This window comes from Sapajus apella, unplaced genomic scaffold (assembly GCF_009761245.1).
Source record: "Sapajus apella isolate SASKATOON/1434 unplaced genomic scaffold, GSC_monkey_1.0 scaffold23, whole genome shotgun sequence".
Taxonomy (NCBI): domain Eukaryota; kingdom Metazoa; phylum Chordata; class Mammalia; order Primates; family Cebidae; genus Sapajus; species Sapajus apella.
The window spans coordinates 10,157,762-10,183,680 of NW_022436963.1; the positions used below are offsets into that span (position 1 = coordinate 10,157,762).

Genomic DNA, 25,919 nt, shown 5'->3' on the forward strand with positions numbered 1-25,919 from the left:
AAATCTAGACTCGCAAGGGAAGATGATGAGGTGAACCATATATATTTCAATTCTTAGACTGTAAACTTCTCAGGAAAATGATTACTATTGCATCCCACCTTTACTGTAAGAAAAACAATATACGAATATATGCAGCATTTTAGCTATTTTCATCCTAGAGCTAACTCTTTAAAACCCAAATTTACCTGCTTTGTGGATTGCATTTTGTCTTTAATGTTAATCTTACACACAAAAAACTAAGAAGGTGATTATGTTGCAGAAATAAAAGTCTTTCCAGATTAAAATGTGCGTGAGTGATCACTCCACCGTACTCCAGTCTAGGTGACAATAGTGAGACTATCTCAAAAAAAAAAAAAAAAAAAAAGAAAGAAATAGAAAAATATGTGCATGAAAGACTGGGGATATTGATTGTCCTGGTATATTAATAAAGCTAGTCGAAAGGCGATTCTCTAAACATGTATATATGTGGGCACAGTCTATGCTAAATTTAAAAACCTTAGGATCTTTGGTCTCTGGAGTAGTTGTAGATATCTCATTGGCCATCTCACTTCCCAGAGGTCACCATCACGCTTTCCTCTTGTGGAACTGCTTGTCCACACCACCCTGTCTCTGCCATGTTAGCATTACTTTAATCACAGCCACACTTAATTCAGGAAATGAAGGGCCTACCTGCTTTTCATGTATTGTTCACAGCCTCCATACCAGAACTTTCAATCAAGGATTCAAGTTAGATGCTCATTTATCTAAGAGGGTAGGCTTCAGAGACTTATCTTCTAATTTCTTATATTTTTCATATTAATTATCAATATCCTTTAAATTTAAAGTTCTATATTTTAGGGTCTAAAGCATGGGGATACTAATTGTAAGAAATATAATAAATACAGATCTTAAGAAGAATCAGAGCTTTCAGTTTTAAGTTAAATTACATGCATTACATGATTCAATTTATTTCATTTTTATATGATGATATATACTGACCCCATAATTTTATCATCTTCTGTATTTATGGCCCAATAATGCCTTCCTGCCAATTCTCCTAAGCTGCTGAATTTATGTGCCAAGAGCCAAGTCACATAATCTGCAGATTTTCTGAACGGTTATATAATAATTTTTTAGGAAACTGGTAGATAACTTGCTGGCAAAAGGGTTTGGTGGCATTTCATTTCTGGCTTTAGAATTTGGCCTTTTTATTTCATTATGCAGAAATGTAAATTAATTTCTCTTAAATAAACATTTAATTGGTTGCATAAAATATGCGGTCTACCTGGTGAATTATTTCATATTCTATCTTGACAGTGTATCTTTGAAAATCAATTTGTAAAAGAGATATTTAAAGTTGCATATTACCACATCTGGATATTCATTCATTTATTCAGTTATCTATCCAATATTTATGAAGCATGTTTTCTATACAGGACAATGAAATAAAAGTAGTGTGATCCTTCAATGGCAAGACTGCTTTACGAAGCAAAGGCTGTAATGAGTCTTGTAAAAGTCACGGAATCATAAAGTTGGAATTGGTCTCAGAGAGCACCCAACTCAAGTCCTTTCTTTTACACATGAGGGTATTCATATTATTAAAAAGGTCTGGAGAGGTCAGAGGCTTGTCTGAGATTATACACTATATTACAGAATTAGGATGAGAATTAGGTCCCTTTTCTCTTTTTATTGAAACAAAAGGCTCCACTGTCTAACATATCTTACTATCAATCTCATTTGTTCAGACCACAAATTAGTTCTTTTTTTTTTTTTTTTTTTTGAGACAGAGTCTCACTGTCGTCTGGGCTGGAGTGCAGTTGTATGATCTTGGCTCACTGTAACCTCTGCCTCCTAAGTTCAAGTGATTCTCATGCCTCAGCCTCCTGAGTAGCTGGGACTACAGGCGTATGCCACCACACCTAGCTAATTTTTGTATTTTTATTAGAAACGTGGTTTTACCATGGCGGCCAGGCTTGTCTTGAACTCCTGACTTCAGGTGATCTATCTGTCTTGGTCTCCTAAAGTGCTGGGATTATAGGCATGAGCCACCATGCCTGGACCAAATTCTTAATTTATTATAATTTGGACCAAAGTTGGATTTCCAGTTACCTTGAAAGCTTACTCATATATGGAAAAAAATAATTTGTTAGGCAAATCTAGATAAGCTACAAGATTCTTAGTGACATGTTTTAGTGACATGTTCACCTATGAAGAGATAACTAATTTTAACAACATTAAAACACCTTCTTATATATATTGAAATTCTAATCTCAATTTTAAACTCTTTAATGTATCTATTTATGAAAGTGACAATTCACCCTACTAGGTAACATGAACAAATGATCAGAGCAAGTGTACAGAACAGGAACCTTTAGAAGAGATTACTAATAAAGAACATTTACTCTACCTGTGTCATGAATATTCTGGATCCCAGTAAAAGTCCTGTAAACCATTTATATGGTTTCCTGGAAGCCATGCTTATTTTACATGGCTTGGTTCATTGTTTATTGGTGACTGGACCAGAATGGGTACTTGGCCCAAGCTAAGCTAATCACATTTCCTCTCTCAGAAAGGGAGGTGCAGACATAGTCTTTCAGCCTTGACACGTATGTTGAACTGTAATATGTCAACTTCAGAGCTGTCAAATGGCCATATGTGGACTAGGGAGCAGAGAAAGCTGGTCCTTAGAGAGAAGAATGGAGCAGATGGGAGGAAGCAAGCAGACATGGAGTGAAGAGACTGCCTGGCTGCCTCTCTGCTTTCTACTTCCTAGTTTCAGGCCTCTCCTGAGGCATGGTGGCCTCTGGGTTCTAGAATACAGCCCTGTACCTTACTTAACAGCTCCCACCCTGCCTTTCTTTCTTTTTCTCCCTCTTTCTGTCTTTTAATACTAGCTAAGCTGTTTTGTACTGTGTAACCTAAGAGTCTTAATTCAGACACCATGCAATAGTTAACACACCCTCCATAGGACAACCCACAGTACAGGTCAGATGCATTTGGATAATGAGGTGCACCACAGTAACTAAGACTCTCTAGGTAGGCTCAAGATATATGGACGTTTCAATAATTTCCTAGTGTATGATAAATACTGATAAGGTAATACTGATTCATATGGATAAACTAGCTTATATAATTATTTATCAGAAAGTTATAGAATCATACAATATGTATTTCGAAACTCAGATTTAGATCTCTTGTTCCTAATGAACCAAAAATAACGAGGTTTTTTCATCGCAACAAATGACTCATATACCAATGACATTTTTGAAATAATAAAAGTAATTTTGAGATTATAAACTTTGAAGTTATGAAAAAAGAGACCGGTTATTTGAAGTTTTATAAGCAATCTTGATAAATTTAAGAGCACCAGGTGATATTAAAAAAATGTCTAAAATATGCCAAACATCAGAAACCTATTAAAATGAAATATTTATGCAAATAAAGTAATATGAATAAATTAACACTTGGTGAGAACTTGCTATGTGCCAGGAACTGTTCTAAGAAGTTTTCATTTGAATCTCCCCAAAATACTATGAAGTAATTCTCATGCCTGAATTACTTGGAGTCAAATGACTTATCCAAAATTCCACTAGTAAAAGGTAGATATTTAAACCTAGGTAGACTGTTACCACTCTTCTAAAGTCCAAAGAAGACAAGTAGAAGAACTAAGACTTTGAAAGAACATAACTTTGGAAGCTAGAAGTTTTGGAAAACAATTTCAGGAAACCAAGAAAAATGCACAATCTTCCAACAAAGTGTGTCTGTTTTTTTTAAAACCATTTAGATTATTAATAATTCTTACCGGGGGTTAGAAGGAGAAGGTGGGTTCATTTCTTTCTGATAGTGGCGACCCTGGTTGACAGGCTGTAAGAGACAAAACATTTGTGAATGTTTAATCAGCACAAAGCTGTTTACATATACATTCAAATCCACTCTCATTACTGTAACTGTTTCCTTGGACACAACCCACAAGAAGGGTATAAGTTTATTTTACAGAACAGTCAAAGGCTCTTTGGAGACCCAGCAAATAGCAGTGTGATAAAAATGAGAAATCACATTTATTATTATTATCATTTTAATGACCCAGTCATTGGACTTCATAGCATCTATGATATAATTAAAGGTCATGTACTGAAATTTTCCTCTTTGTGGAATTTTTATGCTGTTAACATTGGTTGATATTTTCAGACAGAGCAAAACAAAACCAGATATCTCATGGAACTAATGCTGCAGTGCAAGCATCATTAATAACAGAGTCCCAGACACACAGAAAATATATTTAGTCTCAATGTTAGTAAGTTTGTAAGAATACTTTCTGTTACCACTAATGAGAATTACACATGTAAATTTTAGGTCAAGGTGGTTATTTTCCCCAAGCGTATATAATACAACCTCAAGCACTGATCAATAAGCTGAAAAAAAAATGATGCCAATACCTAACAAAAATGTGAAATCTCAAATTTCCCTCCACAAGAAACCTTTCAGTTACATTTCCAAACATAGCTGAAGAACTGTATCTCATGTAGCTTTAAACACTTGCTTCCAACAGAACTTTATGTATTCCCTTTGTTCTATATGGGAGAAAATGCCATCCTTTTTTGAACATCAGCTCTAAGTATTTATGTGGTTAGCAACAGTGCAATTCTAATAAGAAATCATTTTCAACATTCTTATTTTATTACAATTTAGAATTTGGTATACATGTTTAAATTGCATTCAAAGAGCTTTAGCTACTTCCATACCCAGTGGGGTTGGTGTTAAGGCTTTCTCACCCATCATGTGGCCCCTGTCTGAGGAAAACAATGTCGCCATGGTGCCTGTACATACAGAGCCTATACTCTTTAGTTTCCACAACTTCCTTATTATGATAAGTCCTAAAATATTAATGACATAGGGGATGGGAATTCTTCAGGGTAAACTGTCTTCCTCTATAAATTATCTCTTGGAAGTGTTCCTTTAATTTAAATCAAACACCTCATCTGATAATCACAGTCACTTAGCCTGACTACCTGTTATGCACCATGAATTTAAATGTACTTAGATACTTTGGTAATTGAACCAATATCAATGCATCACTATTTCAGTAATAAGAAACAACAGCTGGGAGAACAGTGGAAGGAAAAACATGTCATAAGACATATTTGATCTCACTAGAGAAATAAGACTTCCAGCAATTTGCAAGTGAAATTTGGTTCTATGATTTAGGCTTTATTATTTCACAGGAAAAAAGAAATTAGCAAGCAAAAGGCCTAACAGTTTCTCTGGACCAACTCACACTGATATAGAAATACTCTCAATAACAAATTCATTGGTATTCGTCCAGTATTTCAGCTGTAGTCAGGCCTCCAGTGAATGGACCTCTGCTTACTTATTTTCAGAGGCATTTCCATAACTCTCTAAGCACCACAGTCCTGATATTCAGGTGAATTTCCATTTCTTAATTTTATTCTATTAATTCTATTTATACCTATCCCTAAACCTCTATTCTAAATGACTTACTCCATCCCTTGGAAAATAGAAGTGGTTACAGAATCCTATTTTGTTTGTGACTCAACCCCTCCTTGCTTTAGACTATACAAACTGATCCATTTCCATCTTTGTTCATAGTGATTTTTAAGTGTTAGAAAACAAAAAAGTAACCAACAGAAGCTTTTCAAATAAAAACTGCTGACACGAACAGATAGAAAGGTGAACAACTAGCTGTGTGGAGCCAGACGTCCTCACTTACAAATGGATATTGATGGAGTTCAGGACATGCTAACCCCTGGCATTTGCAGTGGCAGGAAGATCACTCTCCCTCTCCCCTGTTCTCTCCTGCAGCTGCTCATAAAACATAGGTAGAATTTTCTGACCACCCCCTGGAGCAGGTCATAAGATGCTCATTTGAGAGATGCCCTCCCTATCCCCTAAGAATGGATCATCCCTATCTCTGAAGACACAGGGACACAGAGAAGAATCTGCACAAAAGGCCTTGCTGATTTTCCTCAGTTTATTTCCATTAGCTCATAGCTCCTTTGTCCAATCATATTTCTCCACCATTTTCCCCTCTTCATCAAACCTACAGTAAAAAGACTCAAGTTTAACTGTTTGTTCAGTTCTTCATTTCCTTATAAAGACTCCCATATCACAGAAAACTTACATGAAATAAATTTGTGTGTTTTTTTTTTTGCTAATCTGTCTTTTGTTAAAACAGAGGCGTTGGTGATGAATCCAGGATGGGTGAGAAAAAGATATTTTTCCTCCCCTAAAATATGTTTATATACATATGTAGCAGTAAACCTATTTCTAGGTAGGTAGCATCCTGTGAAAGCACCAATGAAATTATATAAAATTTGTTTTGATTTTGGCATTCAGCCATACCTAGAGAATATCATAAGTAGATGCAAAGGGATGGCAACCAGTATCTACAGAGAACTATGACCATCATCATAACAGCAGTGACTGATATTTATTGAGTACTTATGCTAATTCTTGGTAGATATGATCTCATTTGCTCTTCAGAGCAATTCTATGAAATAAATAGGATGAACAACTCTATCTAGCAGAAGAGGAAAGGACACTGGGTATTAACCCGGGATTGTGCCTGTCAGGAAAGAGTAGAGCCAGAACGTGAACTTAGGCAGTCTGAGTCCACAGCTTACTCTCTTAACCACTAGTCTGTAATGTTTATTTCAGCTTGAGACTGCATCTAGAGAGGTGACTATTTAAGTTTTTGAATAACAAATATGACAAAATCAGTTCTGTTTGTAGCAGGAAAAAAAAGTGACCCCAAAGAAATACATTTATTTGAAATATATATGATTATATCCTTGTCATAACTTAAATTCATTTGATTTTATTCTCATGACATGTCATTATATATTTAAAATTTAACAAATGAGTTTTGCCACATTACTAAATTTGGAGCAATCATAAAATATAACAGACAGTACTCTGAGAATAAGAAAAGTTTATACCCTGGGGTGACTTTCATAGTCACTAAACACAGAACAACGTGCGCATTTCAATATTTCCTCCTGACAGTACAGATATTACACTGACTCTAATATCAGTTTTCCTATATCATTTCTACGGTTGTATAAGAACAACTGCTCATATGATTTATCTGCAGCTTAACACAATCAACGACTTACCTTTTTAGTTCGGGAGGATTAAAAGAAAACTCATCCTACCCAAAGACAGCTGAGAAGTTAATGAATCTGTAGATCACAACAAATTAAAACCTATTAACTATAAGGAGCCTGAAATGCCAATATATTATATTTTGAATACACAGCAACCAGGAATATCATGCAAAAATGCTGATATGCTGTCGAGTAAAGAAATGGAAAAGATCCTAGAAACTCAGGGCCTTGTCCTTTTGGTGGCACTGTTGCTATGTGCCAGGAAAACAGTATTCATATAAAATTAACTACCACGGACTACAAGAAGCTTTGCTCTTCCAGGATCAAGCTGCTGGAGATTTTTGGGGTGAGGGAGAAAAATGAAGCCTAAATAAAAGAACAGGAGATAAGATAATGCTGGCATGTTAAAAGGTAAAGACAATATTTTTATGTTGTTATGTAAAACCTATGAAAATGGCAATAATGTTGTTGCAAGGTTAATCAAGACCACAAATAACTTGTCTGAGAACCTCACCATAGGCTTGCAATTTTATTAAGTGTATTTTGCTTCGTTATTCTCCAAATATTGTGCTCTACAACATGCCATGTTGATGGATGCACGCAATGAGCTTTTCTTTATTTTTTGTAAGCTATAGAGACTTACGTGCCTGATATTAGGTTATGGGGATTCTTTTTTTTCAAGAGATGGGGTCTCATTATATCACCCACACTGGCCTTGAATGCCTGGGCTAAAATTCTCCTGCTGTAGACTCCCGATTAGCTGGGACTACAGACCTGTGCCACCACACCTTGTCAGGTTATGTTAATTATTAACTCGAAGGAATGACGGCTTTGGGGCATCTGCTCACAGGGTAGCTGCACAATAAGCCTGCGTTTCTTGAATCTACATTTGAGGGTGGAAAGTGAAATGAAATATTGAAATAAAAAAATGAGAGAGTTTATTTTTAAGTATCTGAGGGAGCCAGTCTGTATGCCAATGGTTAAACTCACATCAAAACAAGGACTACAGAATCTCTGCTTATCCTTACAGGCCTCAGTCATCATAAAAAGGGACAATGTCCTAGAAATTTTGTTCTGATCACTCAAGTGGCCCTCTGAGGAGAATAACCTCAGGGGAGCAGCAGTTGACAGTGTAAGCTTACTCTGCTGAACACGGGGCACGTGCATTTCACGTACTCATTCGCTTTGCTTAATGCCAATATTAGGAAGGTTCTTTTATTATTCCCATTTCAAAGGTGATCATGTCCATAAATGGCAGATCTCAGATTTGAGCCCAGGTTGACTGATCTAGAGTTTGGATTTATTTAGGCATCACATGAAGCAGTCTCCATTGATAGCTATTCCTATTCCTTAAAAAATAGAAAACACACACACACACACACACACACACACGCACACACACACACACACGTGATATGGCTTTATGGTATTGTCAATCAAAATCCCTCATCAAGAGAGAATTCAATTAAAATTCATTATAACTAACTCCTAGCACCCTTCTGAAGGCTGCTGAGAGCCCAGTTTTTAAATAAATCTCATGAGGGCTACTCCTAACAGAAGCTCTCCAAAATTGATTACTTGTAGCCTGGTTTCCACAGAAATTGTAAAGTATTGTTTTAATTGAATTTGGTTCTAAGTTAGAAACTTTGAAAAATTTGTCTGTCAAAGGCCAATGGATTTCTCAGTAGGCTTGATTTATTTGGCAAGAGATGCATACAAAAGCCAATTTGCTATAAGGATTATGGTTACATTTAATTACACTTTTAAATGACTAATTTATTATATCTAAACACCTTTTAAACAGTACATATTACTCTGAACTGTACAAATGCTGAGGAATCAAAGTTTGTGGTAAACACAATGGATTTTGCTAAAGACTCTTCATTTTACTCTGTGTAGGCTTTCTGGCTTCAGACTGCAATGTGTGTCAAGTAGTCAGGTAAAAATGCTAAACCGAATGGGACCTGACTACAATCTCTTTTTCTTCCTATTGGTAGTGAGGCCCTGCTCAGAAGGAGATTTTCCTTTGGGTGTATATTTAATATCCATTTATTAAATCTTGAATTAAAAATATTACATGCATCACTCAGGATTTATTTAAGCAAAGCAAAGCTGATGTTTATTTTGGAATCTTGATGAAAATTACCTTCTTTTAGAGTAAAAAATGAATTTTTTTTATTATACTTTAAGTTTTGGGATACGTGTGCAGGATGTGCAGATTTGTTACATGGGTATACCGTGCCATGGTGGTTCAATGCACGCATTAACCCATCATTTACATTAGGTATTTCTCCTAATGCTATCCCTCCCTTATCCCCCATGACCTGACAGTCCCTGGTATGTGATGTTCCCCTCCCTGTGTCCATTTGTTCTAACTGTTCAACTCTCACTTACGAGTGAGAACATGCAGTGTTTGGTTTTCGGTTCTTGTGTTAGTTTGCTGAGAATGATGATTTCCAGCTTCATCCATGTTCCCGCAAAGGACATGAACTCATCCATAAAAAAGGAATTTAAAAAAATATTGATAGATTCATTCAAGCAATGACTGACAACCAGCTGTGATGCCTTGTGCCAGTGTTTGTGCTTCAACGTGGAAGGTATGAAAGAACACAGGCAGGGTTCTGCCTTCAAGGAATTCACAAACCGGCCTGGGGATACTAGTAACAGTGGTTAGCTGATGTTGTAAGTGCTATAACTGAGCCTGAAGATAACAGGGACCTAGAGAGGGAAGCGAATAATTCTGTTCAGGGTGGGATGAGAGCTGAGGAAGGTTTCATGAAGCAGCGACAACTGAGTCGCGCCTTCAGAAATAAGCAAAAGGAGGGATAAACAAATAGGGCACAGATGATTTTTAGGGCAGTGAAACTACCCTGTATGATACTATAATAGTGGATACATGTCACTACCTTCGTCTAAACCCATGAAATGCACAATATCAAGAGTGAACCCTAATGTGAACTACAGAGTTTGGGTGATAATGATGTGTCAGTGGAGGTTCATTAATCGTAACAAATAACCACTCTGGTGGGGGACATTGATAATGGGGTTCCTCTCAATTTTGCTATGAACCTAAAATGGCTCAAAAAATTAGTCTTTAATAAAAAATTTAGCCCCAAACCAAAAAACCAAAACAGAAATTAAAAAGCCATTTTTTAAGCAGAGAAGAGGGATTAGGGAGCTGCCAGACAGAGAGCTGAGCACGGCCTGATCTGAACACAGGGCCACTAGTGACAGCCAGGTCGACAGTGTGGCAGGAGCAGAGTGGCTCCCCTGGGTGTATATTGGGTGGCAGGATGGGTAGTGAGACAAGAAAAACTCATTTCAAGTGCTATGCAAGCTGACAGAGAAACAAAGGCACTACGAGGAGGTTATCTTCTTAAAGAAGAGACTCCCCTCTACCCCCCGACCACAAACTTAATTTGGTTTCCTTTTGGAACTTGGAATTCCAACTTGAACTCATTACTGAACTTCGGCTTAACTGTTGCCTTCTCTGTGAAAGCATCCCTGAAACCCACAGGTGGAATCGGTCCCTCTCACATGTTCCCATAACTCATTATTCTACTATCACTTGCCACCCTGTGTCACAGTGAGCTGTTTACCTGGGCTTCCCCTCCAAAACTGTGAACACCTCAAACTTGGATAAGCCTTTATCTGTATCCTCAGCAGCCAGCCTTATTTACAGCACATTGTACCACTCAGAAACATACGTGTGGAATGAGTGAATGTGACACAGACAATCAAGCTTGTGGTAAGAGTTATCATGGAGATACTCCTGGCTCTTGTGGCAGAGAAGGGGTATCCTTCACAATGAGGCCTGGAGAAGGGCTACAGTTACTTTGGAGCTAAGTTTTGAGGCTAATCAGGTCCAAGGTACAGGGAGAACGTGCAGAGTACATTTAGGGAATCACAAGTGAGACTAAAGAATGGAGTATAAGGCGGGGTGCAGTGAGAGATGAGGCTGGAGAGAGGGCAAGTCTCAGGTCATGGGGGCTCCTGTATGCAAATTAAAGAGGTGAAGGGGAGTCACTGAAGGGCTTTACATGGGGAAGAGATCAGATCAGATCAGAACCGGGCTTTAGAAAGCTCACTAATGTGACGGCTAATGATAATAATAATGACAGCTAACCTTTATTTATTAAGTACTTATGTCTCAGATACAGTGCCAAGCATTTCATAAGGGTCACAGCTTGGATTTGAATCATGGCAATTTGACATCAGAGCTGATGCTCCAAAACACCAGGTGATGGTGCTTGGACTGGAGGCACAGAGATGTCAGGGGACTGTTGAAGGAATTCAGGTGAAAAATAAAGTGCAAAAACCCTAAAAAAGGGCGAAATCATGTCCTTTGCAGCAACATGGATATAGCTGGAGGCCATTATCCTAAGCAAATGAATGCAGGAACAGAAAACCATATACTGTGTGTTCTCACTTATAAGCAGGAGCTAAACATCAGGTACTCATGGAAATAAAGATGACAACAATACAAACTGGAGACTGTTAAAGGGGAGAGGGAGGAAAGGGGTAAGGGTTGAAAAAGTAACTCCTGGGGAGTATGTTCAGTATCTGCATGATTGGATCATTTGTACCCCAATCTTCAGTATCATGCAATGTACCCCAGTGACGAATGTGCACATGTAACCCCTGAATCTAAAGTAAATATTGGAAAAAAAATAAAGTTCATAATCAGTCATGGGATTAAGGGAAAAAAAGAAAAAAGGAAAAGTGCCAAGGCTGCGGTATTAGGAAGGGTGAGTTAAAGGTAAAAAAGATTCTTAGAATTTGGAGACCAACTGGATGTGGGATAAGGGAGTGGCAGAAATGAGGATGTCTTCCAAATTTCTGGCTAAAGGGTCAGTATGGATGTTGACAGTATTCGCTGAGATAAAAGACTAGTGGGATAGGCTGGTGTGGTGGCTCATGCCTGTAATCCCAGCACTTTGGGAGGCTGAGGAGGGCAGATCATTTGAGGTTAGGAGTTCGAGACCAGCCTGGCCAACATGGTGAAGCTCTGTCTCTGCTAAAAATACAAAAATTAGTCAGGTGTGGTGGTAGTCACCTGTAATCCCAACTACTGGGGAAGCTGAGGAGAAGAATTGTTTGAACCTGGGAGGCAGAGGTTGTAGTAAGCCGAGATCAGGCCACTGCACTCCAGCCTGGGCAATAGGGTGAGACTCAGTCTCAAAAAAAAAAAAAAAAGTTGGATATTATTGTGATGAATAAAGGTATGAATTATTTTATTTCTTCTTTTTCACTGTCCCTGTACAACTTTTAAAGAGAAAGGCATGAGCTCTCAAAAAGGCCACAATGATGCTTGTAAAATTGCTCTATCTAAACTCTATACAAGCAACAAGACACAGAGTTCATTAAGGAATACAATTTTCCATTTGGCAGTAGTTCCAATGTTAGATAGACTGACTCTGATGCAATAATAAACATATCTTATGAACGCCAAAGGCAGGCTTTTCAATATTTTCTCTAAACAAAATTAGGCTGTTTTCAATGTCTCATTTGGTCAAAAAGAGGGGTTATTAAGTTCATTACCAAAGGTGTTATTTTTGGCCATATACTTTTAGTGTGGAATAGTTGTCATGCAGGAGATTTCACTCTTTGCCAGAACAGGACAGTGATGAGAACACTGTATCCAGGGCAACCAAGAGTTCAGCCTTTTCAGTCCATAAATAATCATTACTCAACTTGCCCTTTGTAATGCTGGTCTCTGAGCTACTTCATGACAGAGTGAGCTTGATCAGGAGGCCACTGTTCTCCTTCTTATTTGCAGTTTAAATGACTGCTGAAGAATATTTTATAAGAAAGGCAATGTTTCTATTCTATTGCAAAGTGTACTGGCAAAAATCTGTAACTGACTCTTAACGATCTTAGCTTGGCTACAAGGATACTCTAACCAAGTCAGATATTTTTCTGGCTGGGTGGATACTTTTTGGCACCAAGGATGCCAGAAGTGTTATGTATGCTTGATAGTTGTGTTTAACGAAAGCACAATTAAGGCAAGAGAACCCTGAAGGTATGCAACGTAGGGATAAAGAGCACTAATATATAACTGACATCATCCTCCCTCCCCATCAAGCCAATTGGAATTTATCCTCCATGAAGACTTGTGTAAGTTCTCCCCAGAGCACAGAAATCTCACCATCCACTGGATAGCCAGATATCCATTGGATAACATTCATCTGACAACTGAGTCACCACATCGTGGTGGTCAGGAGCCCAGACTTGGGAGTCAGACCAAGTTAGGTCTGATTCACTTTACTCAAGAGCCTCCATTACTCAAGAGCTCTGCAGCAGTGCTTACCACACAGTAGTGTTAAGGAGTAAACTAGATAACACATGTAAGGCATTAGGTGCCACGGCCTCTGAGATTTCCAAGATCTACAAAGATGTTGGAGACCTGGAAAAAACTGGCTTTAAAATATGAAAAGTAAATCACAAAATTAAGAGGTATTTAATTAAATACTTAAAACCTAACTTATCTACTGTCAACTACACTTCAACTCAACCTTTATATAGTTGTATATAAATGAGTAGAAGTTATATGGTTTTATATTTCCTTTAAAAATTGTATAGCAAAAACATATTCACTTTTGGATGAAAGCATATTTTAGTCTGTTTGCTATGATATTGAATGTAGCCTTGTAAGTAAATGTTTCTTAGGCCTGTGGAGGTCTTAAAATGACTCTAGGTATTTAAAGAAATGATAGCTCTAATTATCATTATTATAGCAATGATTTTATTATTCTGCTTTATGACATTTTTTGTGCTGTACTGAACTATTTGATGGATGCTCTGTCTTTCTAATTAAATTGTAAGGTCCTTGAGGGCAGTATTAGAGAGAATGGACTGAATTAAATCACTGGGCTCTGCTCTGGGCTCTACCACTGACCAGATGTGGAAGCTTGGACACAGGCTTTACTTTCTTCGCCTGAAAAACAGGAAGGCTAAGACCTGTTTCAACCCCTCTACCAGGCCATAGTGAGGGCAATGGGCCACACTGAAAGTACTTTAACTATGGAAGCACATGGGAATATAAGATTCTGAAGCATCCACAGTGCCTATCAAGGCCCATCAGACACAGTGAGGAGTCCGTGAACATCTGGTGACTTCTACAGAAGGTTCATATCCACGGAATACTTGTATATCTATAGTCTTTTCTGTCTTCATATCCAAGGAATACTTGTTTATCTATAGTCTTTTCCTTTGTGTTCATTCATTTCACAAATATTTATTTAACAAATATTGAGCCTCTTGTATGTGCCACATGGCTTATACTAGGAACAGGGGACACAATGGGACACCCAATATCTATAGTAAAATTGTTCTTTTTGTTCTTTCAATGTGCGGTTTGATATATCATCATATATACCTTCTCTGAAGGTAAATAAGACAATTAAAGAAGACTATCATCTTCTAATTTCTGTCCCCGGTTCTAAAATACTACTTCAGAATGGGCTCTAATCATTTCTTGTAGTGAGTGTTCTTTTTTTGGTCCTGGCTTTTCCAGGCAGGGCGGGGATTTGTTAGAAAGAAACTTGCTCCTTGTTAAGCAATGAGAGGAAGCTGCAAAGCTCAGGACTCACAGGTGGCAGGCAGGAGTTCCAGGTGGTTGTGTCGTCACTGCTGGTACTTATGCTGACATTACAGTTGTCCACCTGGGATGCACTCAGGCCATGGGAGGTCCCGGCATCCTCCAGTTCTTCATTTTGTTGCCGCCATAGGCTCGCTAGCATCTGTAACTCGGATTCACTCATCTGGCTGGGCTGATAGTTTCGCCAGTCATAATCCTGACCAAGGGAGAGGAAAATAACAAAGGATCATTTGGCCTTTATTAATTCTATGGCTACTAACAAATGCCACAGCCTTAACCCCTGCAGCAGCTCCCCAACTGACAGAGGCCCAAATCCCTAACATGCCTCCATGCGCTGCCTGCCCCATCCATCACACAGCCTCCTGTCATTTTGCTCCTCACACACTAGCCTCTCTGCCCTTCATTAAGGCCCTCAAAATCATCAAGTCCTGTCTGCCCTAGTCCTGTGCACATGCAAGTCCCCTCTGCCTCGTGCTTTTGCTAAAGCTTAGGCTTCCTTCAGGTCCCCAATTATGTATCATTTCCTCAGGGACACCTTTTCTGACAACCATAAACTGGGTCAGCTCCTTTATGATACCCTCTCATAGAATCTTAACATTTTCACTTTCAGCATTGATCACAGTTGCAGTGATGGAATTGTTTCTGGAGTTTGCAGGTTTGCTATGAGCTCTGCAAGGGCAAGCACCATGATTGTTCTGCTCTCACTGTCTTTCCTAGGTCTAGTGCCTTGCAGGTGCCCAACCAGTTTTTGCAGATCAAGTAAACAAAAACTCACAGTTTTTTTTTTTTTCCATAAAAAAAGTTTGCCATTAAAAAAGCCCAGTTTCTGAGGGAATTGATGAATTTCATCATTGTAAACATAATTACCAAATATACTCAACTTGCAGTAAGATTGAAAATGACTAGTATTGGTAAAAGCCATCAAATAAAATTTGAATGTAAGATGGGAACTTGTAAGATCTGAAAGCCTGGAAGATCTCATAGCTCCAACCGAGGTGGATTTACTGTATATGTCATCTGTCAAGTACTTTTTGAAAAAGAATACTACTATAGATCTTTAGATGCTAGTATAAATATTATTTCACAGTACAGGTGGAAATTGGCATATAAAATTTTCAAAACTTTTCCCTTCCTTTCTCTTTGACCTAAACTAGATTTGATAGCAAGCATTAATTTTAGCATTACTAAAATATTAATATCACATATAAGCAGTATGATTTAGATGCAGAATTGGCATATAACTTAAAAGCAATTTGAAAATATTCTGGAAACACTGGTTGTACTAACAAGGATTTTTTTCTCAAGACACCCTAGAATTTTTTAGATATTCATATCTCTACAAACACTTTCTTGGAGGACTCCCTGAGGCATCTACTGGCTTCTTTTCTGCCTCATAGTAATGTGAAAAGTTAAAAAAATTTTTTTTGAAAAAAATTCTTGGAGTTCCTATAACATTAAATGCTTTACAATAAAGCATCATTATCATCATAATGTGGGGTTTATAAAAGCTTGTTATCTGACAATGTGATGTGGAGACTTCGTAAAAAGTTGTCAGTGGAAACTCAGTTAAATTCTTGTAGTTCATGGCACGAGCAGCTTGGCACTATGAGAGGTCATGCAATCCTTAATAAGAGATCTCATGAGCATTTAATATGCTTTCAGAGTTCCTGGAGCAAAATAGGTATCACAAGAAGAAGAATAAAATTTATATCCCAATGAATAAAATAAATAAGGAAATAGGAATAATTTAAATTTAAAAGAAGTAGTTTAGGGAACAATAAACACATACAAAGATGTTCAACATCCTTGTCATTAAAGAAATACAAATCAAAACCACAGTGAGATACCTTCACACCCATTGGGATGGTTACAATAAAAAAAGAGACAATAACAAGTGTTGGCAAGGACGCTGAGAAACTGAAACCCTCATACAGTGTTGGCAGAAATGTAAAATGGTGCAGCCACTTTGGAAAACAGTTTGGCAGTTCCTCAAAATGTTAAACACGTGAGTTACCATGTGACCCAGCAATTCACTCCTAAGGATAAACCAAGTGAACTGAAAACACATGTTCACACAAAACTTGTACACAAAGGTTCACAATAGCATTATCCATAATAGCCAAAAAATGAAAACAACCAAATGTCTATTAACTGATGAATGGATTTTTGTTTATCCACATAATGGAATATTATTCAGCCTAAAGAGTAATGAAGGGCTGGATGAACCTTGAAAATGTTATGCTATCTGAAAGAAGTAGTACACAAAAGGCCACATATTGTGTAAATTTACTTTATGTGAAATGTCTAGAACAGGAAATTCACAGAGACAGAAAGTAGATTAGAGGGCGGTGGGGCTGGAGGAAAGGGAAATGGGAAGTGACTACTGGTGGGTATATGCTTTCTTTTTGGAATGATGGAAATGCTCTGAAATTAGTGATGGAAATGTTCAAAATGATGGTTGCAGAATCTTGTGAATATACTAAAGACTCCTGAATTTCATACTTTAAAAGAGTAAATTTTATGGCATACAAATTATAGTTCAATTTAAAAAAGCAGGTTGGTAATCATATGTGAACACGAGAATACTAGCTGCTTGACTTTAGCCGTGGCAGTGAAGAAGTCACTTGCTGTCCTCAGTTTTTTAGTCAAGAAATGGGACTAAGCATGCCGGGCGCGATGGCTCAAGCCTGTCATCCCAGCACTTTGGGAGGCCGAGGCGGGTGGATCACGAGGTCAAGAGATCGAGACCATCCTGGTCAACATGGTGAAACCCCGTCTCTACTAAAAATACAAAAAATTAGCTGGGCATGGTGGCGCGTGCCTGTAATCCCAGCTACTCAGGAGGCTGAGGCAGGAGAATTGCCTGAACCCAGGAGGCGGAGGTTGCGGTGAGCCGAGATCACGCCATTGCACTCCAGCCTGGGTAACAAGAGCGAAACTCCGTCTCAAAAAAAAAAAAAAAAAAAGAAATGGGACTAAGCATTCTAATGTGTTACATAGGTATGTTAGTTGGCTTATCATTGCCAATACACACTTTTACAATGAAAAAGCAATTTTATTTTAATTTTCACTATTTTTCTTTAGAAGAAAGCTTTAAAATGTATGATTAAGTTATTCATTCAGTTTACTTATTTAATCCACAAGGCTGTACTGTGCCTGAAGAACAACCCTGGGTACTAGGAGAGAAGAATAAGAGAGGATGTGGCAGTGGGTAAGCCAGACAAATCTAAGCCTGGGCCTTAGTTCCACCACTCACCAGCTGTAAATGATTAGGAAAATTGCCTAACCTCTCTATGCATCAACTTCTTCATCATGGGGACCACAATACATACCTCACAGGATTTTTGGTGAATTAAATGAAATAATATTACATCGAATGCTTAGTAGAGACACCTGACAAACAAATATACTAGGGAGTCTCCAAATGTATGATTTGTACCTTTAATGGAAACTGTTTGAATGTGTATTTTGTAATATATGTTTATTTATGTATTAAATATATGTACAACTATTCTAAAATAGTATGCAGAGTACAAAACATACATAAAAAATGGGAATTAAAATGGTTAGGATTTAAAAAAAGAAAATTGTTTTAAATTTTTCTTCCTGAATCTGAAGGGGTTGTCTTTGGTACACACTTTCAGGGATGAGCACAGCCCTCTTAAGAGACCACTGAGTCTCAATCAATACATATAGTCCCTGTTATTATTATTTTTTCCTCTCATTTATCTGTCCCCCTCCTTCTAGTCTTTCATCCATTCTGTATTATGCTAGAAACTGGGAGCACACAGAAAACAAGACACACTTCTGTCCTCATGGAGTTCATAGTCTACAAAGAGAGACCTGAGAGATATAACTGGAAATCTAATGTACTGTGAGAAATACAACAGAGGTATGAGTAAGACACTTGAGGAATGCAGCAAAGATATGACTAAGTGCCCAGTGGAATCACAGAATGCCTCACAGAAGTATAAGGTGGGATTTGAAAGTAATTAAATTTGTTGACAAATGGAGTTAGGGGCCTTTGGAGGGATTCCACCACTGGCAGGCAGTATTGAAGCTGAGGCTGAAGAAATAGATGGCTGGGATATTCCCCATATTACATTGCAGTAATGAAAATAGATTGATTCATTAATTTATTCTGTAGAAACTTACTGAGACCCTATTATGTGCCAGGCACTGTTGATGCTACATTTGCTTAGAACTCTGCATCTCCACGACTTTATTTCATACAACAGTAAAATGTATTTGACAACATTCTGGGAGGGGCAGCCAAAAACCAGCAGAGAGAAAGTAACTTTTTCCAGCATCATGAATAGAGTCAGTGGTGGTGGAGTCAGGTAATTAACTTAGTCCTCTGAAATGTTTTTGATTAGCAATCTCTTAAATCATTTCAAAATCATCAAAAAGGCTAAATCACTTATTCGTTATTTTTAAGAAGCTTTGCAATAAAGTATTTGCATTAAAGTGGACTCCAGCACAAGATGTCATCTAACTAAATTACACAACTGCTGAGAGGCAAAGTGGTTTATGTAATACCATCTCTGAAAGGCTCAAAATGTTATATATAACTCAATTTCATCTCAAAATATCCTTGTAGGAAAGAGGGGAGACATTATCAATCAGATTTGTCCTAGAAAAGAGGCAACGGGCTGAGGGCTATCTACAACTCAGCTGTGCTCAGATTGGCAGGCAAGTCCTTTGCTCTCCAAGCCATTCAAGTCATTCATTTTCACTGATCTTTCTCCAGCCATTACTGAGAGCCTAAGCCAGTGAAGTTACAAAGACAAGTAAGGTATGGCCTTGCTTTCATAAACCTTACATCTATCAGGGCAACTGAGAGCTATAAAGAAAAGAACTCTAAAATAAGGCAGCATACGTTGAGGTATGGTGTTAAGGATCACACAGGTCCTTGATAATGATTAAAAGGAAAACTGATAACTCCAGCAAAAAGAGAAAACAACAAACAGAAACTACTTTTCAACTGGATGCCCTTCGTCCAATCTATTCCTTAAGATGTTAGGCCAGTATAGCTTAATTAATCAAATATCTGATGATAGAAGTTTGTGAGCCTCAGATAGGAACCAGTTCTGCTAAACTTTGGGTGACCCAGGGCTAAGTCTACAGTGGAGGTGTAGAGAAAAATGAGACGTGACCATGGGATAAGATCAGACCAAGAACCTCATTCTGTTCTTTATGGGTGGAAGGGAAATAGAATTGGGAGAAAACTGAATGTTACTTTTGTTCTGGAGCCTACAAAATCTGTGAGACTTTCTTTAAGTATCAGGCTTACATTGTGACAGTGCCTGATAGTCATGGCCCAAGAGACATCATGTTGCAAAAACTTTTAATAAAAGGACTATCAAACAATCCCCACCTCTGTATTTTTAAAAAAATTATTCCAAGTGCAACCTTTTAAAAAAGCACTACTACAAAGGAAATGGTAGCTGTTAGGATATATTATTAAAAACAACATAATTCAAGAAGGGAGATACACAAAATGCTCTGGCCTTTCAGAAAAGAGAAATGTCATTTTGTGGAGGATCAGTTAAAGCTTCATAAAGAATGGAGGAGACGGTCCCTAAGCTGGGGCTTGAAGGAGAAGGAGGGTAATATGGCAGCATGTTTCAACTATTAGGCAGAAAAACATGGGCAACCTGGAAGTAGGGAGCTTGTGTTCATAAAAAATAATTAAATAGACTATCAAGTAATACTTATACATTACTGTTTCAGAATTGAAGGCAGCAATACTGTTCCAAAGCACCAAGGATAAGAATACCTATAATTAGTCTAAACCTTAGGAGACCAAATGGATTCCCTTTCTCTGCCCAAGTCCTATTAAAAGTCTAAGATTCTACCAAAATATATATTCTTTTTCTTTTCTTTTTTTTTTTTTTTTTGAGACGGAGTTTCGCTCTTGTTACCCAGGCTGGAGTGCAATGGCGCGATCTCGGCTCACTGCAACCTCCGCCTCCTGGGTTCAGGCAATTCTCCTGCCTCAGCCTCCTGAGTAGCTGGGACTACAGGCACGCGCCACCATGCCCAGCTAATTTTTTTGTATTTTTAGTAGAGACGGGGTTTCACCATGTTGACCAGGATGGTCTCGATCTCTTGACCTCGTGATCCACCCGCCTCGGCCTCCCAAAGTGCTGGGATGACAGGCTTGAGCCACCGCGCCCAGCCTCAAAATATATATTCTTAATAGCTTCCAAATGGAAATCGCCCACATGCCCATCAACAGTATAATGGATACTTAAATGATGATATAATCTCACAGCACACTGTGACACAACAGTGAAATGACTGATGTATTGAGTCTCATGAACCAAACGCTAAGTGAGAGAAGCCAGACGCAAAAGAGTGCATACTGGTAAAATGAAACATGGGGATAGTTATTTGTGGGGAAGGAATAGTGACAGGGAGGGAGCACAATGGGGCTTCTGGGGTGTTGGTATTGCTTTTTCTTGTTCCAGAAGATGGTTACATGGGTGTGTTCAGTTTGCAAAGACTCATCAACTTATAGGCTTATCCGATCAACAACAAAGTCTCAGGCTCACTTGTGAATCACCGGAAAACTCAATCTAAACAGTCTTAGGAGGGAAAAAAAGCATTTTGTGAATATAGCTGGGGAGTCAGTATGACTGGTGGTTTGAAATTTATGTTTATTAAAAATTTAAAGCTGTCATTAGAAAGTTTTGGAAGATGGTTTTGGACCCCAACATGACAGTAAGGAAAGTACTAGAAGTCTGTTTTCCAAAGCTAATTTTAAACTTTAATTGCCATTTGAATTTGAGGATTAATCTTCCCTCTATTGCTATTTGCAGACAGTGTTTAATCTCCACAGTGACATTTTAAATAATAGCTGATGGTAAATTAGTGTTCCAGGGCATCTCTTTACTAGCATTCCTGAAAACTTGTTTCAAATTCCCGAGCTAGGCATCACACACAAGAATTTAACCTGATTCATTGGGGATGTAGGCCCACTAAAAAGTATGGAGAGAAGAGAGTAGCCACAAGCACAAGCTGTAAGTGACACATATATGTGCACATAACTCATTCACAATTTATGGTAGCTTTCAGCATGTGTCTCTACCATGCAAAGGAGTAAAGTAAGGCTTAAAGACCAAGCCACAGTACAACTTGAAAAATTTTGCTCAATTTAAAGGATGCTATATTGAGTTAACACAGCAGGAATCAGGAGTTAGGCCATAACCAGCTGGTCAGAATCTAGATAGTGTGTTATGTTCATGGCAGTCATGTGGACCTAGGCATAACCAGACTTGATGCTGCCTTTGAAATATCTGTCATAAACATTTTAGCATGTGACCCTGAAGACATTTCATAACACTGGCTCAGTTCATACTTCATTATCTATGCACATCACTCACTTAAGAATGTCTCAGGTAGCGGATTCTTGGGTAATTAAACCAATTAGTGGAAAAATTCCTTGTAAAGAGACAGAGAACTTTCCATCTCATACATGTGTGTCTCTTTTTGGAGAAGAACATGAAAGGTTTTTTTTTAAAAAAGACCTTTATATGGATGTGCTATATTTATATAGAATAACCTTTTACTCTATGACCTAAATAGAAATATACTTCCATACATTTTGCTGTGATAGCTTGCTAATTTTCAGAAAGAACTATCTGACAAATAGAGCTGAACCCTTCTTAGTAGCCTTAAAGTGAATTGAAAAATAAATTCCAGCACCTATCTTCTGAGTTCAGGGTACGTCTCAAATTTAACAATTAATTATACACTAGAAGGAATACAGTAAAATCAAATTGAATAGGTTTCAAGGATATGCCATCTACATGGCCACTGTAGCCTTGTACATGGAACAAGTACAGTAGCCATTCAATAAATGGTAGTTTAAGATATTATTTAAGGAACCAGGAGGAAAATTATTACTGAAGGAAAATAGAGGAGGTAAATCAACTGATATATCTGGAGTGGGAAGATGATAACTTTAAGTAAGTTCGAAGTGTTTTGGTTGAATACAGTAATGACAGATACATCAACATTTATGTGTGCTTTTGCACATTAAAATACTTTAAAGTATAAAGTGGTGAGAGAAGTTAAGTTGCCATATAATCATGACATTTTTTCAGTGGCTGCTAATTGGGGGTAGCAGCCCATTGTGGTGGAAGGTGCCCTGGCTTTTCTGTCCCTAACTCTTGGATTTGACACTGCTTTGTCACAATCTAGATGTGAATGAGGTGGAGCCTTTCTGCTTCCTTGTCTGTGAAACAGGAATAATAAGGCCTCTTGTGAGGGTTGGGGATGAAGACAAGATAAAGTAAGGAGCACCTTGCAGAACGCCTGGCATATGGGAGATACCTCAAACCATTAAAGTCACATAAAAGCTTCCGAGTCAAGGACTTCAGATCTCAGTGCTTTTAGGAAATACACTCAGTGCCTTTTCCATGAGGAGGTAAGTACGACTTGCTCCTATTTAAAACTGGGACAACCAAGACAGCAGGGAGGATAAATGTCTTCAATAAATGTCTGATGAGTAGGATGCTAACCTTAGCACTAGAATATTAAAGAATTGACAGCGAACCATCATAGTGTTAGCTAAACAGCCAATGCATTTTCATTGACTCATACTTCTGATAGTGCCTTAATGTCCATCAAGTCTTTATACCTATACTTCATGAAACTTTTGAGAACTTGAAATTTCTCCTCTTCATTAGAGTAATGGGCACACTCTGCATACCAAGCTGCTTAGAAATGGAGATATCAAAATGTCTTAATGACTTCTGCTTTTTCATACCATGGCCCCAAATTTGAACCATAATTCCATTTTACTTATTTAAAAATACTTCTACTCCACACCATTTTGCCTTTGCAACCATTAAATTAAACACTAGCTACAAAGAAAGTTAAAGAAAAAAGCTTTTCTGCAACACAGCAAGGGTTTAGTCTGAAAAATATTTAAAAAGAAGGCAAAGGGATAGGAACAAGTTACACCTGGAAAATTTCTATGCCTAATTCAAATACTTTTACTGGCAGTGGAAAGGTTATTTAATCACCAAATTCTGCAGTTTCGACAATACCCCCAGCAGTGCACTGACAGATAAAACTGAGATAATGACCTTGTCTTTTCTAAGACAAGAAAAGAGAGCAGTTTTGACAAAACATCAAATCAGACTGTTTTCCAAAAGCTACTTTGGTAGGAGTGTCCCTTTTAGTAAATGAAACATTCCCACCATGGTTAGCATTATGGTTTATGAAATGCTACTCATTCTGCCCAAATTCAATTCAAGACATCAACCAGGAAGCTACACATCTGCCATTTAGCTACGTGAACAAGGTAGACACACAGAGGGTGGTCTCCGGAGAATGACTGGAGAGACACTGCTTCCTGCTTATAAATATTTTTCTCTCTTTAGGGTATCCCTGAGAACATGTCAATATGTTACCTGGTGGAAGGTACACAGAAATTCATTCTGTGTTAGCACTTGATTCAACTCTAAACATAGAGCAGGAAGCATGCAACCACAGAGCCACCACCCTTATAGAACAGTACCTGTAATTAATTTATGGAATTTTATGAATTTGAAAAGGTTTCATTTGCTTTAGAATGCCAGCCATACTGGTTTATATTTCTGCCTAACCACTCAGCAAAAGGTAGAAGAAAGTATACCTCAGGGTAGGGGCTAGGTGTTCTACATGCATTAATTTAACACTCAAAACAACCCTGTGGGATAGGTATTATTTTCTCCATTTTATAAATGCTGTAACTGAGGCTCAAAGGCATTAAGAAATGTGTCCAAGGTTGCATAGATAAGAAAGAACAAAGCTAGGACTCAGCTCCAGGCCTGTCTGATTCCAGCTGGTGCTCTGAGCCATGGTGTCCACTGCTTCTGACTTTTCAGTCTTGGAGAATGAAAATGTAGACAGCTTTGACAGAGGGTTCTGTTTGAGGAAGGCTGTTTATCAAGTGACCCAGGGCAGCAAGAGGCCAGTGGGCACATGTGGTAGAAACTTCCAAACGAGGGAGAACCACCCCTAAGTGAATCTACACAGTTGGCCAGGGTGATGAACATATGTCTAATACACAGGGTGACCTGACTCTGAAACAGGTGTTTTAAAATAATGCAATATTGTTGTAGCTGAAAGGTGTGAAGGGTTAGAAAGACATTTATGGATTCTTCAAACAATGGGGTATTGTAAAAACGACTGCAAATGGCACACTTGAGTGGCAAATGGAAAGAGAGACAGATGGCTTCTCTTCGAACAAAGAGTATTATATACCCTAGAAAAGGCAGAATATTATATAATGAAGCAATGCTTTAAAAATACTAAAATAATGCACAAATTCATTTTCCTCCAAGTTTACAGAGCACAAATTGCAGAGACTTTTATTACTTTAAAAAATGTGATAATGGATATTCTCTACTCCAATACTGAGTTCAAATGTATCAGGGAAGAAATGAAACTAATTGTTTTACATTATCCAAAGGAAATGGTTTGATAATTAAAGGGAAAAATGTGCTCACATTATTCTACGGCCTAAAATATATTTAAAAGTGTCCTTCTATTATTCAGCTTTGATTTTCAAAAATGGAGATATGAAGGTTAAAGTCAAAAGTTATCTGGCTCATTTTACAATTCTTTTCCTACTAAAAGTCATGTCTCTCAGCCTGGGCGCAGTGACTCATGACTGTAATCCCAGCACTTTGGGAGGCCGAGGTGGGCGGATCACAAGGTCAAGAGATCGAGACCATCCTGGCCAACATAGTGAAACTCCATCTCTACTAAAATACAAAAATTATCCAGGCATGGTGGCATGCGCCTGTAGTCCCAGTTACTCGGGAGGCTGAGGCAGGAGAATTGCTTGAACCCAGGAGGCGGAGGTTGCAGTGAGCCAAGATAGCGTCACTGCACCACAGCCTGGTGCATGGCAACAGAGCAAGACTCTGTCTCAAAAAAAAAAAGTCATCTCTCTCTTTTTTTCTAAAGAGAATACCTGAATTTATAATTGGTAGCATGTTCTGTCTTTCTTATGAAACTAACCATTCTTCCATAAGCTCAAACTTTTTCTGGAGCTACAAAGCCTGTTACATAAGTCTTTTGTTTGTTTAAAGAACCACATAATGACATTATCTAGTTTAAAATGATTCGTTCAAAATTGTTTGAATACTGTTATACGTGCCAAGAAGTTTAATTACCAGCTATCTACATGGTTGCAATATTACCCAGAGGGTTTT

General features: G+C 38.0%; 1 protein-coding gene across 8 annotated transcripts in view; it reads right to left on the bottom strand.

The window, feature by feature from the left end:
• The window catches only part of CUNH3orf67 (chromosome unknown C3orf67 homolog), a 287,002-nt gene that overhangs the window by 61,713 nt on the left and 199,370 nt on the right, over positions 1 to 25,919 (bottom strand). For all 8 annotated transcript variants that reach the window (XR_004272463.1, XM_032290323.1, XM_032290320.1 and 5 more), the window contains 2 exons: positions 14,696 to 14,899; positions 3,782 to 3,843 (listed from right to left, as the gene is read on the bottom strand). Coding sequence is in view for 7 of the 8 variants with exons in the window: in XM_032290323.1 (XP_032146214.1) it covers positions 3,782 to 3,843; positions 14,696 to 14,899 (266 nt within the window). In the remaining variant the exon portion in view is untranslated. The remainder of the gene's footprint in view (positions 1 to 3,781; positions 3,844 to 14,695; positions 14,900 to 25,919) is intronic.